Source organism: Hemitrygon akajei, chromosome 2, assembly GCF_048418815.1.
Source record: "Hemitrygon akajei chromosome 2, sHemAka1.3, whole genome shotgun sequence".
In the NCBI taxonomy this organism is placed as follows: Eukaryota; Metazoa; Chordata; class Chondrichthyes; order Myliobatiformes; family Dasyatidae; genus Hemitrygon; species Hemitrygon akajei.
In genome coordinates this window covers 35620584-35639413 of record NC_133125.1, presented here as the reverse complement: position 1 = coordinate 35639413, position 18830 = coordinate 35620584, and the positions used below count along the sequence as shown (strand labels likewise).

Genomic DNA, 18830 nt, shown 5'->3' with positions numbered 1-18830 from the left:
AGTGTCCAAAGCTTACTTAACAAGATGAAGAACTTTAGATAATAGATTGAAATAATTAATGAAAATATTTAAAAAAGATCATAACTTGCCTCCTGCAGATCTTCTCTCCATATTCAGATGCCTGGTCCAAGTAGTAGCCAGTGCTACAGCTTGACACACATCTCCATTCCTCCAGGAAATAACCTGCAATACACTGTGTACAGGAATCCTGGCGTGGCCCTGGAATATATGACACAGAAGATTGTAATCGTAGAACCCCAAATTGAAAAACCTAGGTTACTAAGTGCAATTCTTACATCCAACCATTCAGGTATTGAATTATATAAGTATTATCATCAAGCATATTAATGGTTACATTCCTTTCTTGCACTGATAAAATGCCTGCATTACAATCATTAATATATATTCTTATTGCATTAATACTATAATGCTAGGCTTATAAAACAACTCTTGGTGATTTTAAACAAATACAAACATATGTAATAGACTAGGTAAACAGAGCAAAAAAAGGGAAATTGACTACATTCATTATAAATCAAGTAAGAACAGCAATTTTTTCGTCATTGAGAAAGATTGGGTTATCTCCAGTATTTTGTGGTGTATCAGTTTGCATCAGAGAAACGTGGAACATTTCAGCATTTCCTTGAGATATTTGAATAACACAGATAAACATTGAACTGACCACAAAAATTCTGGTTGTTGAATAGGAGGTCAAATTTTATCAAGCTGAAAATTTGTTAGTTCAGAACTTCATTGAGCTGATCTAGTGGCGCTTTAACAGTCATCTGTTAGATAACTGTTCCAATGTCATTAGATTAGCAGTGGTTATATTTCATACTCAGCTATCCCTTGGTAATAGCATTAGAACAACAGCCTGACCAATTAGGTGAAGGATGGACCACTCATTCAGTCTAGTATCAGCTCTCTACTTCTTGAATTGCAGCATCTCGTGGCCCCTCACGGGAACCACACAACCTCGCATTATCCTTCTGAAGCAGGGTTCCCAACCATTTTTATGACATGGTCACCTACTATTAACCAAGGGGTCCAAGGACCCCCCAGGTTGGGAACCCCTGCTGTACAGCTAACATTTGGTCTTTAAATGAATGTAGGTGGTGAGAGTCTCCAGACAACTTTTCACTCTCAATCCTCATTTTAGGACTTACAACTTCATGCACAAGGACCTGAAACAGGATCCTTCAATGGAAAGGTAAAGGCTGACTGCAATAGAAATATTCAGTTTTCAAACTTAAGATAAAACATTGACCCCCTTCACTATAGTGGTACAAATACTCAGACTAGTGATACAGAAGAGTAAAACAGTATTATTTTTATGAACACGCATAGAGTTAATATCATGCTGACAGTAACAACTATCGCAAGTTCTCGGCCTACAGGAAGGTATTGACCTGAAGCTGTTAGAACATTTCTCTGATTACAGGCAGTCCCCGTGTTACGTATGAGCTCCGTTCCTGAGTCCGTCTTTAAGTTGGATTTGTACGTAAGTCGGAACAAGTACATTGGTATTATTTAGCGTCAGTTAGACAAACGTTTGTCTTAGTATATATTTTACCTTTCTATGCATATAAAACACTTAAGAAACATATGTATTCCAATAATTAAACCACTGCATTGCTTAGTAATAATTGCAGCTTTCATTGGGGCAGGGCATTTCACATGCTCCATTATTCTCACTTTATCCTTTAAAATTGTTCTGATCGTTGACCGACTGTAGTTTAACGCTTTTCCAATGACCGATGGTGCTTCACCTCTTTCCAAACGTTTTATTATTTCCACTTTATTTTCAATCATGATCGCTTCCCGTCAATGAGAACGGAAGCACCGTGGGCGGTGGGTCCCGAATTCCCCGGGACCTAAACTCCACTGCACTGAGACAAGCTAAATGGGACAAGTGGGGGCTGTGCTGGGTTTGGGTATTTGATCCTCCACAATATTCCGCATGGAAATTTAAACTGGAGGTGGCAGTGTTTTCTTTTTACGAGGTCGAGTTGTGAGCTCATCAACCTGGCACGGATGGTACGGGAGTCACTGGATCAACATCAACCCAGCACGGGAGCAGTCTGTCACTAGATTGAACTCGGAAACCTCCGTTCTCGAGCACGGTGCCACCAGCCTACCGGAATGGGAAGGGGGTGGTGTGGGATCAGGGTGAATCTTACTAAGAAAAATATAAGCCAAATACAAAGTTAAACACTCAACACAGTGTCAACGGCAATGACTTAAAATGGCAGACGGCATCGCGATCTGACTTAAAATGGCAGACGGCATCGCGATCTGACTTAAAATGGCAGACGGCGTCTCCTTCCTCGGCTCGTAAGTACGAGTTGTCCGTAAGTTGGACGTTCGTAACTTGGGGACTACCTGTATTGTAAGCCCTGAATTATTTGCTTCTGCAGGGAATGAGAAATGAGTCCAAGGTTAAAGGTTTCAGGTTTTTTATCTCCCACCCCATGTTCTGTCTCAACTTTCTGTGCTGCTGTGAGCTCTCACCCACAAAATGCTGAAGTTATCTTCAAACAGTTGCCTGGTGACCCATCAGTAGGATCCAATTAAGTGCATTTAATTGCAGACAGAAACCTATCCATATGCTGGATAGGAATCAGTTCTGGCCCCCAAGGTGGCAACCCAAACTTTATTGTTGTGGGTGAGTGGAAATAAAATTTAGCCCACCGGACAGATGCAACACCATGTATCAAATATTACTTTTCTTTGGAGAAAAGTTCAGCAGAAATTGCAAATTGGAAAATTTCCTCTGTAACCTCTACAAACAACTGCAGAGTGCCAGTTCACCACCAACAAATCCTCCTTTCCATCCCACCCAATATTGACACTGCCGCTGTTCCTATGAGAGTCATGCATGATGGGATGGGGATTCCCGCAAGTCAGTGTGATGTTAGACTTCAAGGTGACCGTGACATTCTTGAATCTTTTCCTTTGTTCATCTGGCAATTATTTTCTCCACCCATCAGCTGTATAGGTTCTCTACTATTCAGAACTGAATGCAAGAGCACTGCAGATACTATCCAGCTGAATTCTTCCAGCTTTCATGGTGTTGACTGTGATATTATCTGTTATTATCAGATCATTTGGCTCTGACAGTACAATGGGCGCTTCTACTGTCTACCATTTGTGCAGTTTCACAAGGTTGGCACCCAGGTTTAGGGGTCCTCCTTTCAGGACTTTCTATATTTCTCATTCACCTTTGAAAAGGTAAATGATAGAAAACGTTGCAGTTTTCATTATCCTTGAACATTCAGAAATGCTTCACAACTAATGAAATTCTAGTGAAGTTTTAGGCACCATCATAGTGTTAAAAAAACCCATAGCCAATCCACACACAAAAAATCTCCCACAAATACATCATATGATCAACAGATAATCTACTTTTTATACAAATATGTGACGTTAATTGAGGGATAAATGTTGCTTAGGCCACAGGGATTATCCTTAATCCTTCTTAAAACTGGCTCTTTTGATCATCAACTTGATAGAGTAGATACACGGCCTTAGTCTCAGCTGAAAGCATCTCAATTGTGCACAGTGACTTTAATGCTGAAGCGTTAACTGAGGTTTTTGTGCTTACATCTTATGGGAGCATGGATCAAAATATTCTGATCTGCATGTTAAAATACCGACTGTGAACTCAGGGCCAGCAAGGAGGCATGAACAAGGACCTTGTTGGACATGAACAAGGTCGGCAAAGGCGAGGAGGGAAGAAAAACAGTCAGAGTCATGGAAAAGTACAGCACAGAAACAGGCCCTTTGGCCCATCCAGTCCATGCTGAAGCCATGTAAACTGTTCACTGCCATTATGTGCACCTGGACCAGAGCCCTCCATATCCCTACTATCCATGTACCCATCCAAACTTCACATTGAAATTGAGCTCGCATGCACCACTTATGCTGCCAGCTCGTTCCACACTCTTGCAGCCCTCTGAGTGAAGTTTCCACTTTTCATCCTTAACCCATGACCTCTGATTGCAGTCCCTCCCAACCTCAGTGGAAAATGCCTGCATTTACCCTATCTATACCCCTCATCATTTCTGTCAAAACTTTTCTTAATCTTCTACATCAAGGAATAAAGTACTAACCTATTCAATGTTTCCTTCCATCTCAGATCGTCCAGACCTGGCAATATCCTTGTAGATAGCAAAAGGATTTGAGTACAGGAACAGGGAGGTTCTACTGCAGTTGTACAAGGCCTTGGTGAGACCACAACTAGAGTATTGTGTGCAGTTTTGGTCCCCTAATCTGAGGAAAGACATTCTTGCCATAGAGGGAGTACAGAGAAGGTTCACCAGATCGATTCCTGGGATGGCAGGACTTTCATATGAAGAAAGACTGGATCAACTAGGCTTATACTCACTGGAATTTAGAAGATTGAGGGGGGATCTTATTGAAATGTATAAAATTCTAAAGGGATTGTACAGGCTAGATGCAGGAAGATTGTTTCCGATGTTGGGGAAGTCCAGAACGAGGGGTCACAGTTTAAGGATAAAGGGGAAGCCTTTTAGGACTGAGATGAGGAAAAACTTCTTCACACAGAGAGTGGTGAATCTGTGGAATTCTCTGCCACAGGAAACAGTTGAGGCCGGTTCATTGGCTATATTTAAGAGGAAGTTAGATATGGCCCTTGTGGCTAAAGGGATCAGAGGGTATGGAGAGAAAGCAGGTACAGGGTTCTGAGTTGGATGATCAGCCATGATCATACTGAACCGCGGTGCAGGCTCGAAGGGCCGAATGGCCTACTCCTGCTCCTATTTTCTATGTTTCGTCTGTACTCTTTCAACCTTATTTACATCTTTCCTGTATGCAGGTGATCAAAACTGCACAGACTCTGGGAATTAGTCAAGACAATCCTCAAATAGTTGTTAGATTGTCTTTGTGCTGGTTCAGCAGGCAACATGATGGAATGTTTACCCATATAAAGCTACTCTAGTAAAAGAACTCTAAGAGGTTGAAAATTCATCTAGACCATCTAATGGACAATGCAAGAAAGGATTCTCATTCCTGCAAGTATGTACTTTGCAATGTGAAGCAGTTAGTCTTGGAGAAAAGTGGGGAACATGATAAGAATGAAATAAATAAATAATCAGCTGGACTGTACAGCATTAAAAAAAGACACTACATTAATTTGGTTGACACTTGCAAGCTCTCAGTCTGTGCCCTGCATAACTCTCATAAAAGAACCAAAAAAAATCAAAATTATGCATCTAACACAACACAAAATTTTCACTTGACACAGAAAAAATTAAGATATTAATGGCTTAAGCACCTGCACGCAGACACCAAACTATAAGCCAGTTTGGATCAAAGCAATGTGAGCATACACTTGGAAAACAGATGGTCAAAGAAACCACTCTGAGATTCTCTTCCCCTCCAGAAATAAGCACAGCATGATTAGATGTGTTGCAAAATTACCTGCACAAGCTGCACAGGTGAAGGGACATCTCTCGCAATCCCTGCTCTGTGTATCAAAGTAGGTTCCAGTTTCACAGTTTAAGACACACCTTGATCCCTGAATCCTGGTGGAGACAAGGAAGACAAGTTACTAAAAACTGAGGCCTGCCCTCAATGATGGATGACCTGAAGTATTTAAGAGTTGGAACATGAATACAATTTACTTATCTAGAGATTCTGTGTGGAATGGGCCCTTACAGCTCTTCATGCCTCACCACACACAGCAACCCACCGATTTAACACTAGCCTAATCACAGGCCAACTTACAATGAACTACCGACTGGTTACCTTTAGATTGTGGGAGGAAACTGGAGGACCTGACGGACATGAGAAGGAACATACAAACCTGCTTACAGAGGATTGTCAGAACTGGGGGCTAGCTTTTGTTACTGTCTCAAAAAAAAGGGTGGAATTTAATAAATTTTATTCAATGCTTAATATTAGAATAGAGGGCAGGAGTGAAGGAATTTGCAGGAAACAATTCTGAAGTATGTGAGGCAAAAGATGGTTTGGGAAGCTTTGATAAAATGTCTGCTTCTGCTTGAAGTGTAACAATTCCATACAGATGATAATATGAACATGTGAAATATAGATGAAATCAAAAGACAAGGTCTTCATTAACAATGCCATTCTTTAATATTCTCCTGAATTTGGACTCCCTGCGGGAAAGTTTGTTGTCATTTTCCTTCACATCATCATCTTTTATAGGTACCTGTGGTTTTAACCTAATCCTTTCAAAGTCTCTCCGTGAACTGCAAGTTGACCACCTGAGGCCTTAATTGCCCAAATCTGCAAATAATCTTTCATGAAGGATACTATAAAACTTAATTTCATGCATTTGATCAAAGAATAAATTCAGTAATTGTGAACTAACAAGAATACAGTTATACATACTAAAATGGACTTCAAAGCAAATATTCTTACATCAAAGGACTGGTTGAATATCAACATACATTAAACTGAACTTCTATAAAATAAACTCCAAATAATTGTGCTAGCAAGACTATATCTTACACTTAGGAGATTGTCATAGAAAAAGGCACTTGGAATGGATTTGAAGGCTGTTATCTATAGAGCTATGAGCTTAGCTGTAGAATGTTGGATTAGGCCAGATATCCTTTTCATGAGCACCAACACACTGAGTCGAAAGGCTCTTTGCTCTTTAGACTTAATGATCCTACAAGACATTGTTGCTCAGTTCTGTTCCATTCCATCTTTTTTTTAAAAAAAAACAAGAGCAATTTTCTTACCTCCAATCTGGCATGCATTCTGTACAAAGGTGGAATGCACTACATTTCCTGCAGTTTTCACTACATCTTCTGCACATATTTTGACCTGGGTGGGGGGAATAGATATACAGATTGGTAGAAGGTGGACAAGCTTGATAAACAGCAGCAGAGAAATTATCAACAGGGAAGATGATCTTCACAAATAGTGGACCTGTGGGAAACTACTTGTCTATTTATCTAACTTTTCCTAGTTCTGAAAAGTGTGAGATTCAAAACACATACTCTCTAGGGCTGCCTGACCTTCTTTATTTACTGTTTTCACTGCAGATTTCCAGCACCTCAATCTTTCTCTTGATTTTCAATTATCCTTTCAATCAAATTTGTCAATTATATCAGTGTACCAACTGCTGTACAATATCGCACAGATCTCCCAGGTCTTATGGTCGGCAACTTTTAGTAGTGTGACTGGAGCATTTGTAAAAATTTCTGATTTTTCTTTTTGTTATTATGCCATCATTAACTTTACCACCCCCATTCCCCACCTATATACAAGTCATCTCACATATACCTTAAATATTTTTAGTCTGGCACAAGCTCAAAGCCCAAATAATTTGGGGCCATAGCATTAAGTGAATGAAGTAGTATCTCAGAACCCACAGGTCAATATCATGACTGAAGCACTAAAAACATGCCAGCAGCAACATTATTTATAGCACGAGTAGAGAACACAAGGTTTCATTTATGACTAATTTACAGGATATTTCTAGATGATTTGTGAGCCATCCCTAATTACATCTGAACTCTCTGGTTTGCTGGATAGAGCGTTGCAGAGATTAGCTCAGCATCAGTCCTGACGAAGGGTCTCTGCCCGAAACGTCGACAGCGCTTCTCCCTATAGATGCTGCCCGGCCTGCTGTGTTCCACCAGCATTGTGTGTGTGTTGTTTGAATTTCCAGCATCTGCAGATTTCCTCGTGTTTGTCATTAAGGCCCTGATCATCTACAAGAAATAGGAAACGCAGATTTTCTTCCCAAAAGGATATTATTAAATCTGCAATTTCAATTTCAATAACATTACTGCATTTCTGCAACTAAATTTATTTACTAAACTGATTTTAATTTGCCCAGCTGGTATGTTTGGATTTTAACTACCTTTTCCAGACCATTATTCCTTGTCACTGGAGTTGTAATCCAGAGGCAATCAGTGTCAGAAAACTGAGGTAAAGCCAAATTGAAGAAGTTTTGTTTTCTTCATAGCAAATCTTACCTTTGTCAAGGTAGAAGCCATCTGAACAGTTAGGTATACAGGAATTTGTCTCTTCATTTAAGTGGTAGCCATTTTTGCAGGAGGTGCACTGGTCGCTACGGCTTCCTACACACGTCTCGCAGATGGACCAGCATTTTTTACAGCGTTTCTTCTCATCACCAAAGAATCCTCTTGGACATTGAGAAACACAAGTTCTGCATTCATAGCAAAAAGTCTTAAATTAGATTTTTGAAAAATAGAACATGAACTTCAGCAGGAATATGCCAATCAAAGCTTTGATCGTGCTCCACTACCTTAGCCTAAATACCACATTCCATTTGATTCCTCTGTAGTTCAAGTGCCTGAATATATCCATGGCAGCAATTGACAAAGGCTCATCCTCCACAATTCTCTGGGATAGAGAATTCCAAAATGTCACAACCTTCAGAGGTGAAATGCCTCATCTGTCTTAAATAGATGACCACTCCCATCTTTATGTTTCATGTACATGAACCCCCAGATCCCTTTGTAGATCAACACATTGTCCCATCATATTCAAATACAAACTTTTATTTTCATTCTTCTCTTCAAAATGGATAAACTCTTTTTTTCATAATTATTCTTTATCTGCGAATTTCTAACCACACTCACAACCCACCCATGCAGTCTCTTGGCATCTTCCTCACAACTTGTTAACAAATATGGTCTATAATCCTTTCAAAGTCAGTATCCTGCTTCATGGTGATAAAGTTACTGTGCAACTGAATCCCAAGGAAGACTGGGGCTCTATAGATCATTACTAGATTCTATGGCAATTTACAGTCAATGCATTCATTATACACACACACACAAACATCCAGTTAGAATTAAATATTTCTCCCCCAGAAGATGAATACATCAATTTCCTTCCACTCATTTAAATTTGCAATCTTTGACTCTGCTACCCTAGTTCCTTTCCAAGTGACATCTTGAGTTCACCATTTAATTTACTATTAAATAATAATTTAAAGTCTACAGTTAAAAACAGCATAATTCATTGCTCATTTTTCTTGCACTTGGGGTTCAGTTTTTTTTGCACTGAGCTTTGTCACTATTGTACAACCTCTAAGTCCAAAAACTGAAGGATTTCAAATATTATTACATCAATTTATTATGATGACTTAGGGCTATGTGTGTGGATCTATACTGCAAGTATATAACTCAATATTCTAATGTACAAATTTTATAAAGTTCAACAATGTTATTGCAATTTCACACACAAGACTCATTCCATACATTACAAGAACTAAGACAAACTTATCACATTGATAGATGATAAAACTCATTCTTTAATAATGGACTTCCATGAAATAATTTCAAGTATATATTTGGAAAAGTAATTTTGTCTTAATAAAGCATAAACTTTTCAATATAATTTATGATTAACTAATGAAATGGTATTCTCAGAAAATGGAATATAGTGGATTCAGATTATTTGGGCTATTGGTTAATCGGGGCACCTGTTTATTTGGGACAACTCTTAGAAAATATAATTAAGAAAAAAGCTAGGATTCCCTTCATTTATTTGGGACACTATGTTGCTTAATTGGAGAGGAACTGTTGCCGAACAGTTTCTAATTCGTGTTAGTCACGTACACTTATGTGGCTATTTGACACTACACTGTGAGAATAGCTTTTAAAACAGCATCAACTGTGTGTTATATTAACTATTTGGTCGATGGGTGTAATTTAAAATGGCAGAGAGAGTTGGAGAAGTCACAGATTTAAGTGGGACCAAAGAAGAAAGGATAGAGGCATGGTAAAAAGAAGTTTGGTGTGTCAAAAATATGTGAAACATTGGGTCAGTCTTGTAGATTTTGAGTAGGAGACAGAAGAGCTAGGACATTAAGATTGACAGCTGTAGAGGAAAGATTGCCAAGGAAATGAAGTTCATAGTCTGATCTTCAAAGGTAGTATCAAGATCCAAAGGCAGGTCAGAAAAGGTACAAATGCTGATGTCTGACCTTTGCAAGGTCAGTTTGCTAGACCATCTCCCTCATCATCATTTTGCTGAGCAGGCTTGACTATGATATTGGGTTGATGTTAAGCAAATGGAGCTCTGCACTTTCAGCAAAAAAATGAGTTAGAGCCCAAGAGTGGATAAAAAAAAAAAGATGGTCAATGTCACATCAGCAGGGTTTAAGTCACAGATCTTGAGAGGATCATTGATCAGGAGTTGGAAGATGGTGAAAGGTTCAACAATTAGGGGTGAAGGTTACCTGTAAATTAAATTCAGCCCCTCTCTCTTGGAGTGGAGGACATGTTCAGCCTGACCTTGGTGCTTTCCTCAGAGAATTGGAAACTCCCACATACTTAAAAAAAAATCCTCTAATTGCTCCATTTCATTCATTAACCGGATAAGCTTCCTAACAGCTTGGTCACCCTAGTCTTACCTTATCAGGGGCAACCTCTCCAACACACTCCTTACATGATTACAAAGCTCGCTTTGTCTCCTTTCATTTACACAAAGGTTCACTGACCTGAAACATTTTATTTCTCATTTCACAACCTAATCTAAAGAATAGTTCCAGCATTTTTTTTGTTTAGATTCCATATATCTGTACATTGCTTGAATTGCACTATCATAGTGACTTCTGATCCTCTACCAGAAAAACACCACAAAATGAGAGCAACCAGGATATCCAGGAATCAATTTACCATAGACACAAGGCATTTGTCAATCAGAAATACCATCTCAAGGAATAACTCCACAAGTAAATAGACGGCAAGGTTCAGGAAGGAAACTATTTCCATTGACAGAATGAGCAAGAAGCAAAAGACAAAAAATTAAAGTTCTAACAAAGTAACCAAAACAAAATGTCCAAGAAAAACACAATTGATAGGAATCTGGAATACAATGCCAGGAAAAGGGGCAGATAAAAAACAACTGGCTCTCAAAAGAGTGCTGCACAAGTACTTGAAACTATTGAACTGTCAGTTCTCTGGGTGAAGGACATGACTGTGATTGTGCATGCATGGAGCCAACTTGGATTGAATGGCCCACTTGGCTTGGACCCATGCTGTATCCTTTCCAAGAGGCAAATTTAACAATTAGATAAATGCCTTCCAAAGCAATCCCTCTGATCAAGATCTGGGATTTTTGAAGGTAAATGTCAGGACCATCTCCTGAAATGGAAAGTATGAAATTATCAATAACCGGATTCTCCGTTGACATGGGACACCTCAATGGATTGCAGAGCCAGAGCATTAATTTACAAGAAACTGAGCTGCAATGTGATACAGTCAAGGTTGAGAGTATCATTACAGAGTCGGCAGAACAAAAACTGGCACGCCCTATATAGTCGGCCCTCCTTATCCGCGGGGGATTGGTCCGGAACCCCCCGCAGATACCAAAATTCGCGGATGCTCAAGTCCCTTATTTAACATGAATCAGTGCAGTGGTCTTTGGGACCCAGCGGAACCCCAGACTTTATTTCACGTCTCCGTGCGGTGGACATTCGGACCTGGCGGCGCAGCTCTGAATCGCAGTGTTTCTGGTCATGAAAATAATCACGATCGCAATTGAAAATAAGGTGGAAATAATAAAGTGATACGAAAGGTGAAACGCCATCGGTCATTGAAAAAGCATTAGGCTACAGTCGGTCAACGATCGGAACAATTTTAATGGAGCATGTGAAAGGCCCTGCCCCGATGAAAGCTACAATTATTACTAAGCAATGCAGTGGTTAAATTATTGAAATACGTATGTTTCTTAAGTGTTTTATATGCATAGAAAGGTAAAATATGTACTATATACTAGGAAAAACGTTTGACTAACTGACGCTAAATAATACCGGATGTACCTGTTCTGACTTCAAATTCGACTTAAAGACGGACTCAGGAATGGAACTCATTCAGGACTGCCTGTACTTTTAGGTCATTTCTAGATTACTTATAATACCTAATACAATGTAAATGCTATGTAAGTAGTTGTTATACTGTATTGTTTAGGGAATAATGACAAGAAAAAATAGTCTGTACATGCTCAAGGAACGGGTGCTAGAGAGAACTTCCAGGTTTTCCCGATCCGCGGTTGGTTGAATCCGCGGATAAGTAGGGCCGACTGTACAATATTCTCAAACACCTGGCAAGGGTTGCTGCATATTAAACCAACTATGCATGAGATTTTTGACTTTTAACAAATGGATGACTCTTACATAATCTGTATTAAACAACTAAAGTATTAATGGGTTTTGGTGCAATTTTAAATATTTTGTCTTACCTGGTATTATTTTTAAACTTAACAAAGTAATGCAAACAATCTTTGCACTGCTGGGGCCCAGGTCCACCACAGCCATTTTGACATTCTGTGTCACAGGTTCCTAAACAATAAAAGTTAGGATGTTTTATCTTACTTGTGTCTAGATAGCAACACTTCATTTAGATATCTAAATCTGGCAAGTTGTGAAAGAATTCTATGACAAAACGTGCTGATGGTTAAAATTATTTTCATTTTGCTTTACAGTAGTCAGTCCCAATGGACACTTAAGATTGAAAAATACAGAGGCAGAATCCACTTTATACCACAGCTGAAAATGGAATTGAAAACAATTAAAAGTTAAACCTCAACGTCAGGCAGTCATTGATAACATTGGATTAAAGATAATTTCAATAAATAGTTATATGGCAGCCTTAATCATGGAAAAGGAAGCATATTTCTGGAATGTAAGAGAGACACAAGAGACTGAAAATGCTGGAAAGCAACATCTATAGTAAGAAAAGGAATTGTTAATGAGGGGAATTCTCTTCCCCGCCCCAACACAGATGCTACTTGACCCATTAAGCTCCACTGGCACTTTTTTTGCATTATGGAATACAAATCTGTTGATATGTGATTAGTGAAAAATGATTTAATCCTCATTTTGCCAAAAGTTCTGATTCGGGTTATTATACATAAGCTTTGTATTGTCCTTAATGTTTTGCTCTACAATGGATTCTTAATCATCAATGGGAGACTCGTGTCCTAATTTCCAAATAAAAATGAACATCTACACAAAAAAAATCAAATTTATTACTGACAAAATATTTTCTTAATATACAGCATCAGATATCAAATTCTGGTAAGCTAAGACAACCTTAAGGATTCCCAATAGCCCCTATCCATCACAGGTTTAAAGATTTCATCCATAGTTTGATCACAAATGGCTAGGTGGATTAACTCTACAACTTCAATTATAAACCTCCAGCTGTGACAACATCCTTATAAACTTCCTGTACATCCTCTCAAATGCAATCACATCCTTCCTGTGGCATCCAACAGCATACAGAACAGTCCAACAATGATCTAACTGATTTATTTATAGTGCTAGAGATTTCCCTGCAGTTACATTATAAGTTTGCCAGTAAAGGGAAATATCCTGTATGCCTTGTTAAGCAACAAATCCAACTGTCCCAAAATCTTCAGTGAGTTAAGGACATGTTTTCTTCTACAACTAACACACTAAGATAAATAATAATCCACTCAAGTTTCCAAAAATGTGCTTTTGTATTCAAATATAAGTAATTTTAAATGTAAAGTCTAGTTTTTAAAAAAAAGATAGTAAATGCTATAAACAATAAATCAGGGAGCAAATGTAAAGAAAATTTTCAAGTCAAAAAGGTTTTTTCTCTAACGTACAAATTTTACATGCTGGTTTACAAGATAAAGTCATTTACTTTTCAAGTATAAAAATCACTCATTTAAATAAAGAGCCATACTCTACCTTGGCAGCAATATTAAATCCAATTCTTTCACAATCTCAGCTCAAAGAGCACCCACAAATCATACCTGTGAGTGAAATTAGAATACAAAGACTTCCCCTCTCATCATTAATTGAAGCTTGCATCCTACTATTAGGATGAGTGCAATTCTCTATTAACTAATTACTGGCATGTTTGTTCTATTAAGAGAGGAAGGCAGAGAAAGGAAAGCAGATACAAACTAGACAAGCAGTCCTATCACTAGCTGCTGTTCCCTGCAATATATTTCAACTCACCAGTATTCTCATCTGTGTAGTCATCTGTGACCTCATCTGGGCTGGAACGTGGTTTGGGCTGACACGAATATGGATGTGTAGCTGTACCGTAAAGTATGAGAGCCCATTCCTTCAGTTTTCCTAAACAAAAGCATAATCACAAGGGGTTATGACAAGTTATAACAAGGACAATGCATTCATTCCAAGGAGAGTTGACATGTACAAAACTAAAAACACAAATGCCAAACAAGAAAAGAATCTGCAATTGATATGCATGTTTAAATCATTAAAAAAATCAATAAAATGCAGAAGTGAACTTTCATGTGCAGAACTTAATTTCTAAATACCAAGTGGAATAATGAAACTGGTTCTATCTTAGTTGAATTACATTCACCTGGAAAACCAAGGCTGAGGAAGATGCAATTTCTACATTCTGCACAAACTTCAGTCCCTCACTACTACTGGCATTCCACTCACTTAGATCGTCAAAGCAAGCACTTTTAGCTTGACCTAGTTGTGACAAATACTATTTCCCAAATGATCTGCATCAGCAATTCTACTCTAGTTATTCCCCAAAATACTACCAACCTCAAGCTAAAATCTTTTCCATGTTTAATATCACTTTCAAATTCATTTAGTTGCTACTGCTATTACAGCAACCACTCAGGTGAACAGCAACTGGCCTCTTCCTATCTTTCTAACTGATGTTTCTTGAGCTCCCAACTTCCTACAAAATTCATTTAAGTTCTTTACCTGCAAATCTCTTAATACCCTCTGTTGCAAACATTCACCCCCGGACCTTTTTGTCCTCTGGCTTGTACACAAAAAAAATTACAAAAAGTATGCAGAAGTTGCCTGTAATACCAACGAAGCATCTGATTCTGCATAATCTGCAGTGTATAAATTCATTTTCTTAATTGACCATAAATTTAGTGGTTGGTGGCAAAATATTATGACAAATCTCAGGTCAGCTGAGGCTGAGAATTAATCCTTTTATTAAAGATATTAAACTGAAAAATTACTAGTGATACATCCAAAGCAAAAATAGCTCAGCTGCACAGTGATAACTTCAAAAGTTTTCTTTTTCCCTCTTAGATATTTAACATTGTTAATGTTTTATTTTTCTTTTAATTGTATTGAATCAAAATACCAATACTTCCGACCCCAGATCCCCAAAACGAGTACAAAAGGTTTGGATGCCATGGGGGGGGGGGGGGGTGTAAATGGGAATTCTTACACAAAGATGAATTCTTTAATTTGTTGCAGGTTCAACTTTTGGTCATTTTGTCATGAAAAGTTAAACCACGACAAGATCTTGTTTGTTCACTGTCTTTACATTGACCTAGAGGTGTAAACATCACCTTTGATTGAAGGATTTCACATTGACCAACCGAATGCTTTGAAGTTCATTTAGAGACTTATGGAACCTAGCTTACATGCTTATATTTAAAGATGTTGAACCTTTGTTGATTTAGGTTTACCTCTGCCTGAGGTAGGATCAAGCAGAATGGACTCAACTTCTCTTAAAGTTTAGAATGAACGATAATTTGATTGAAATACAAAATATTCTGTTGGGGGGTTAATAGGGTAAATGTAGGGGTAACATTTCCCCTTGCTGGGCTGTCTAAAGCTAAAGATGTGTGTACGGGCTATGCCGCAGCCCTGATTTTCACTTCTGTGTCGCTCTACGCCGTAGCGAGCATGCGTTGGTCTGCGCCAAAACGCTAGTTGGCGGTGGGGTTTCTATGCCACTGTGTTGAGTTTCTTCATGAGAGACATGGACGAGGAAATGCATTTCAAACATTTTTGCATGTCGACAGGGAGATTTGAGGATTTGGTTCATCTATTTTGCATCGGAGTGCGCACAGCCTACAGACATGGTGGAGAAGCAACCAAAAATGAGTAGGATGAAATGCGATGCTACTAAGCGGACCAATCACAGTTGTTGCCGTCTGCATTGCCACGACTCATGAGTAACTTCTCTGGAGAGGTGCATATCACCCTACTACGTAGGGCACAATGTAAGTACAGTGTAGGGTACGCGACACCTATGGCGTAGATGCGACGCACAAGTATAAATCAGCCTTAAGGGTCACAAAATAAAGAAAAAGCCCATCAGAAGAAAGGTAACTAAAAAAAAAAATTAAGATCCAGGAGGTAGATCATCATTGTGAAATCTCTTTGCAAGGGGTTTGGTCACATGGTAAGATAGTGGTGTACTTGAATGCAGCGGCCTCTACGGAGCCAACCCAAAGAGTTTTTTGCAATTACAAGACACACTCAAACATTGAGAATTTCAAGTACTGCTGGACTACCGTATCAGTGAGTTGGCAGAGGTGCTTGCTACAGAAAGGCGACAGAGTTGGTGCACAGGGATGGTGTGCAGTGTAGCAGAAAGTGAATATCTTCGCAAACACGAGGAAATCTGCAGATGCTGGAAGTATCTTAGTTGTTTTTCTTGCGATTACAAGACCCTGTTGGACATTGGTAATGTGGAATGCTGCAAGTCTGGTCCATTGGTTTATTGGTGCGACAGAGGCGGGAGAGGTGCATGGCCTCTGTAGCATGGGCAAGGCCACCTGCCACAGTGCTGGCTGTTTGCAGCTACAGGGAGAGAGGCATCCATTCTGGCATTGGCGTTCCCCTCCAGTGTTTGCTCAGTGGAAGACGAGCTGGATTGTGTTTGCCTGTAAATTGTTGCAGGCTTGCTCTTGCCAACAACATTCATGAACTCTGACTTGGGCTTATATTATATATTTTTATGTGACTGCTATCTTACGTGTGCCATATGTGTCTTGTACTGACGGGTACTGTGGTTTGCATTTGGGCCCTGGAGGAACACTGTTTCGTTTGGCTGTATTCGTGTATAGTTGAATGACAATTAAACTTGAACTTGATGGCATTTTCAAGGCAGAGAATCCCTCAAACATTAAAATAATCCTGGGACACTAGATTAGTTCAGGAAAGTGAATGAATGGCCCCTTCAATTCGTTTTATCACTAAGTGGTTGATGACCTTCTACCAGGCTGAATGATCTAAGTGAGCTGTAGAAGCAATCCACGTCCTCAAATGTACACAGCAATGTCACTTAGAGAGCCGCTAAATGGTCACTGGGAAGATTACAGATGCATATCTGCAAAATTACCACAAAGTAGCTGTTCCATACCTCAATGCACAAATTGTGTAGATATTTTTTTTTAAAACTGACACACTAACAATTTGGAATTAGGAACAGAGGTTTTACCATTTTGGTAAATACAATTTTTCCAGCCAAGGTGACTCTACAATTTGCACACCTTTCCCTTTCTGGCTTCTAACCCGTAGCTAAACAAAAGGTTACATCTTTCCGCTCATTTTTAAGCATCCTTTAATGTATAATGGTACTCAATTTAAAAAACGATGCAAGAGAGAAAGAAGTCAGAATCCAACTCAACACGTAGCCACTTTATAACAAAATTATTTTGATCAAAGGCTGTTGCTTGTATATTGGCTGAAAATAAACAGATCTTATGTGATTAATAACACATTTTGCAGCATTCTGGAAAAATTATCCAGGAAACTGTGCCCAAGGGATTGAAATTAGTCCTGTCCATAGATTTGATGTAACTGCACAAGTTTGTGATCAGGTGCGCCCAGAACTAATTAAACATTTGAGAGTTAACCCACTCACTGGGGGAAGTAAGCTTATTTAACTCTACTTCCACTTGATGCATATGTTCCTGAAGAGAACTTGCACCAACAGACTTACATTTGTGTTTCTGGCACTTCTGTGAGTAAAGCTATATTCTACAAAGGATAATACGGCTGTCAATTTTTCCGCCCTCCTGTCTGGTTAGGTGGCACCTGGTACTCACCATACAACTTTGTAGATCAATGAAAACTTTAAGGGTCACTGGTGGCTTTGCCAAATGTTTGTAAATATTTAGATGCAGTGTCCTCTACACTGGAGCATGTGTGCTCTGCTTAGCATTACCGAGTATGCTAATTGGTTAGAGCACTTCTGGTCTTGGGGTATGAACATTCACAGGTACATACATTGATGCATTTCAAAAAATAAAGAGTAGGCACAGAATGTCAATCAACCCATGTTGCTTAAAATGCACCCAGAACCTGTCAGAAATCTCTGCCACCTGCACTCACTTGCGCATCAATCACTGTTGATTCCATTGTACCTCATGGAGTGAATCACTGAGGCAGAGTGCAGGAGCTGTCTTTGAGGGCAGGCTGAGCAGAATAGTGTACTGACTCAGTGCTGAATGAAGAGTGTGGACAACTCTGCACACAGGCATCAAGTGCTTCATATATTAAGCAACTTGTCAGGATCTTAAGGCTTCTCTCATCACTTGCCGTTGGACAGATGTCCAAACTGTTATCAGGCTCACATCCCAGAGGCAGTAGCACAGGAGCAGGCCGCAGCACCATCGAGTACCCAGTTATACCAATCCGACTTCTTCCATAGGCTTTTATGCCACGGCACAGTAACAAGCCCAACAATGGGAACTGTCCATTGAGATCAATGGTATAGAGAAATCCCTCGGTTAGGGGGAACTATGAAGCCAGGCAGAGGGGGAGACAGAAGCTCTACCACATTAAACAGGAGGTGAGAGAGAGTTGAATCTGATCTTGCTGGTTTCAACTTATGAAACAGGTGCTGCCAACCATCAGCGATGGTTGCACCTGAACGTCACATCGCAGAGTTTAGTGACGGCATCAGCTGGGCAATTTCCAGCCCTCATGGGTGACCATTACACGTTGCCTCTCTGGCTCACTGCACATTGTGTCATGCTTCAATGAGATGACCAACAGTTCCAACGGTGTGGCTGCGCCAGAGGGCTCAGCCCTCGAACCACTTCCCAGCACAGCAGGGCTGTCAGCTATGATG

At 39.4% G+C, this 18830-nt stretch overlaps 1 protein-coding gene across 3 annotated transcripts in view; it reads right to left on the bottom strand.

Annotated features, from left to right (window-relative positions):
- pcsk5b (proprotein convertase subtilisin/kexin type 5b) overlaps positions 1-18830 on the bottom strand; it is a 327069-nt gene that overhangs the window by 123075 nt on the left and 185164 nt on the right. For all 3 annotated transcript variants that reach the window (XM_073070138.1, XM_073070147.1, XM_073070157.1), the window contains exons 14-19: positions 13970-14089; positions 12217-12316; positions 7977-8170; positions 6732-6816; positions 5443-5546; positions 90-219 (exon numbers count right to left, since the gene is read on the bottom strand). In XM_073070138.1, coding sequence (XP_072926239.1) covers positions 90-219; positions 5443-5546; positions 6732-6816; positions 7977-8170; positions 12217-12316; positions 13970-14089 — 733 coding nt within the window. The remainder of the gene's footprint in view (positions 1-89; positions 220-5442; positions 5547-6731; positions 6817-7976; positions 8171-12216; positions 12317-13969; positions 14090-18830) is intronic.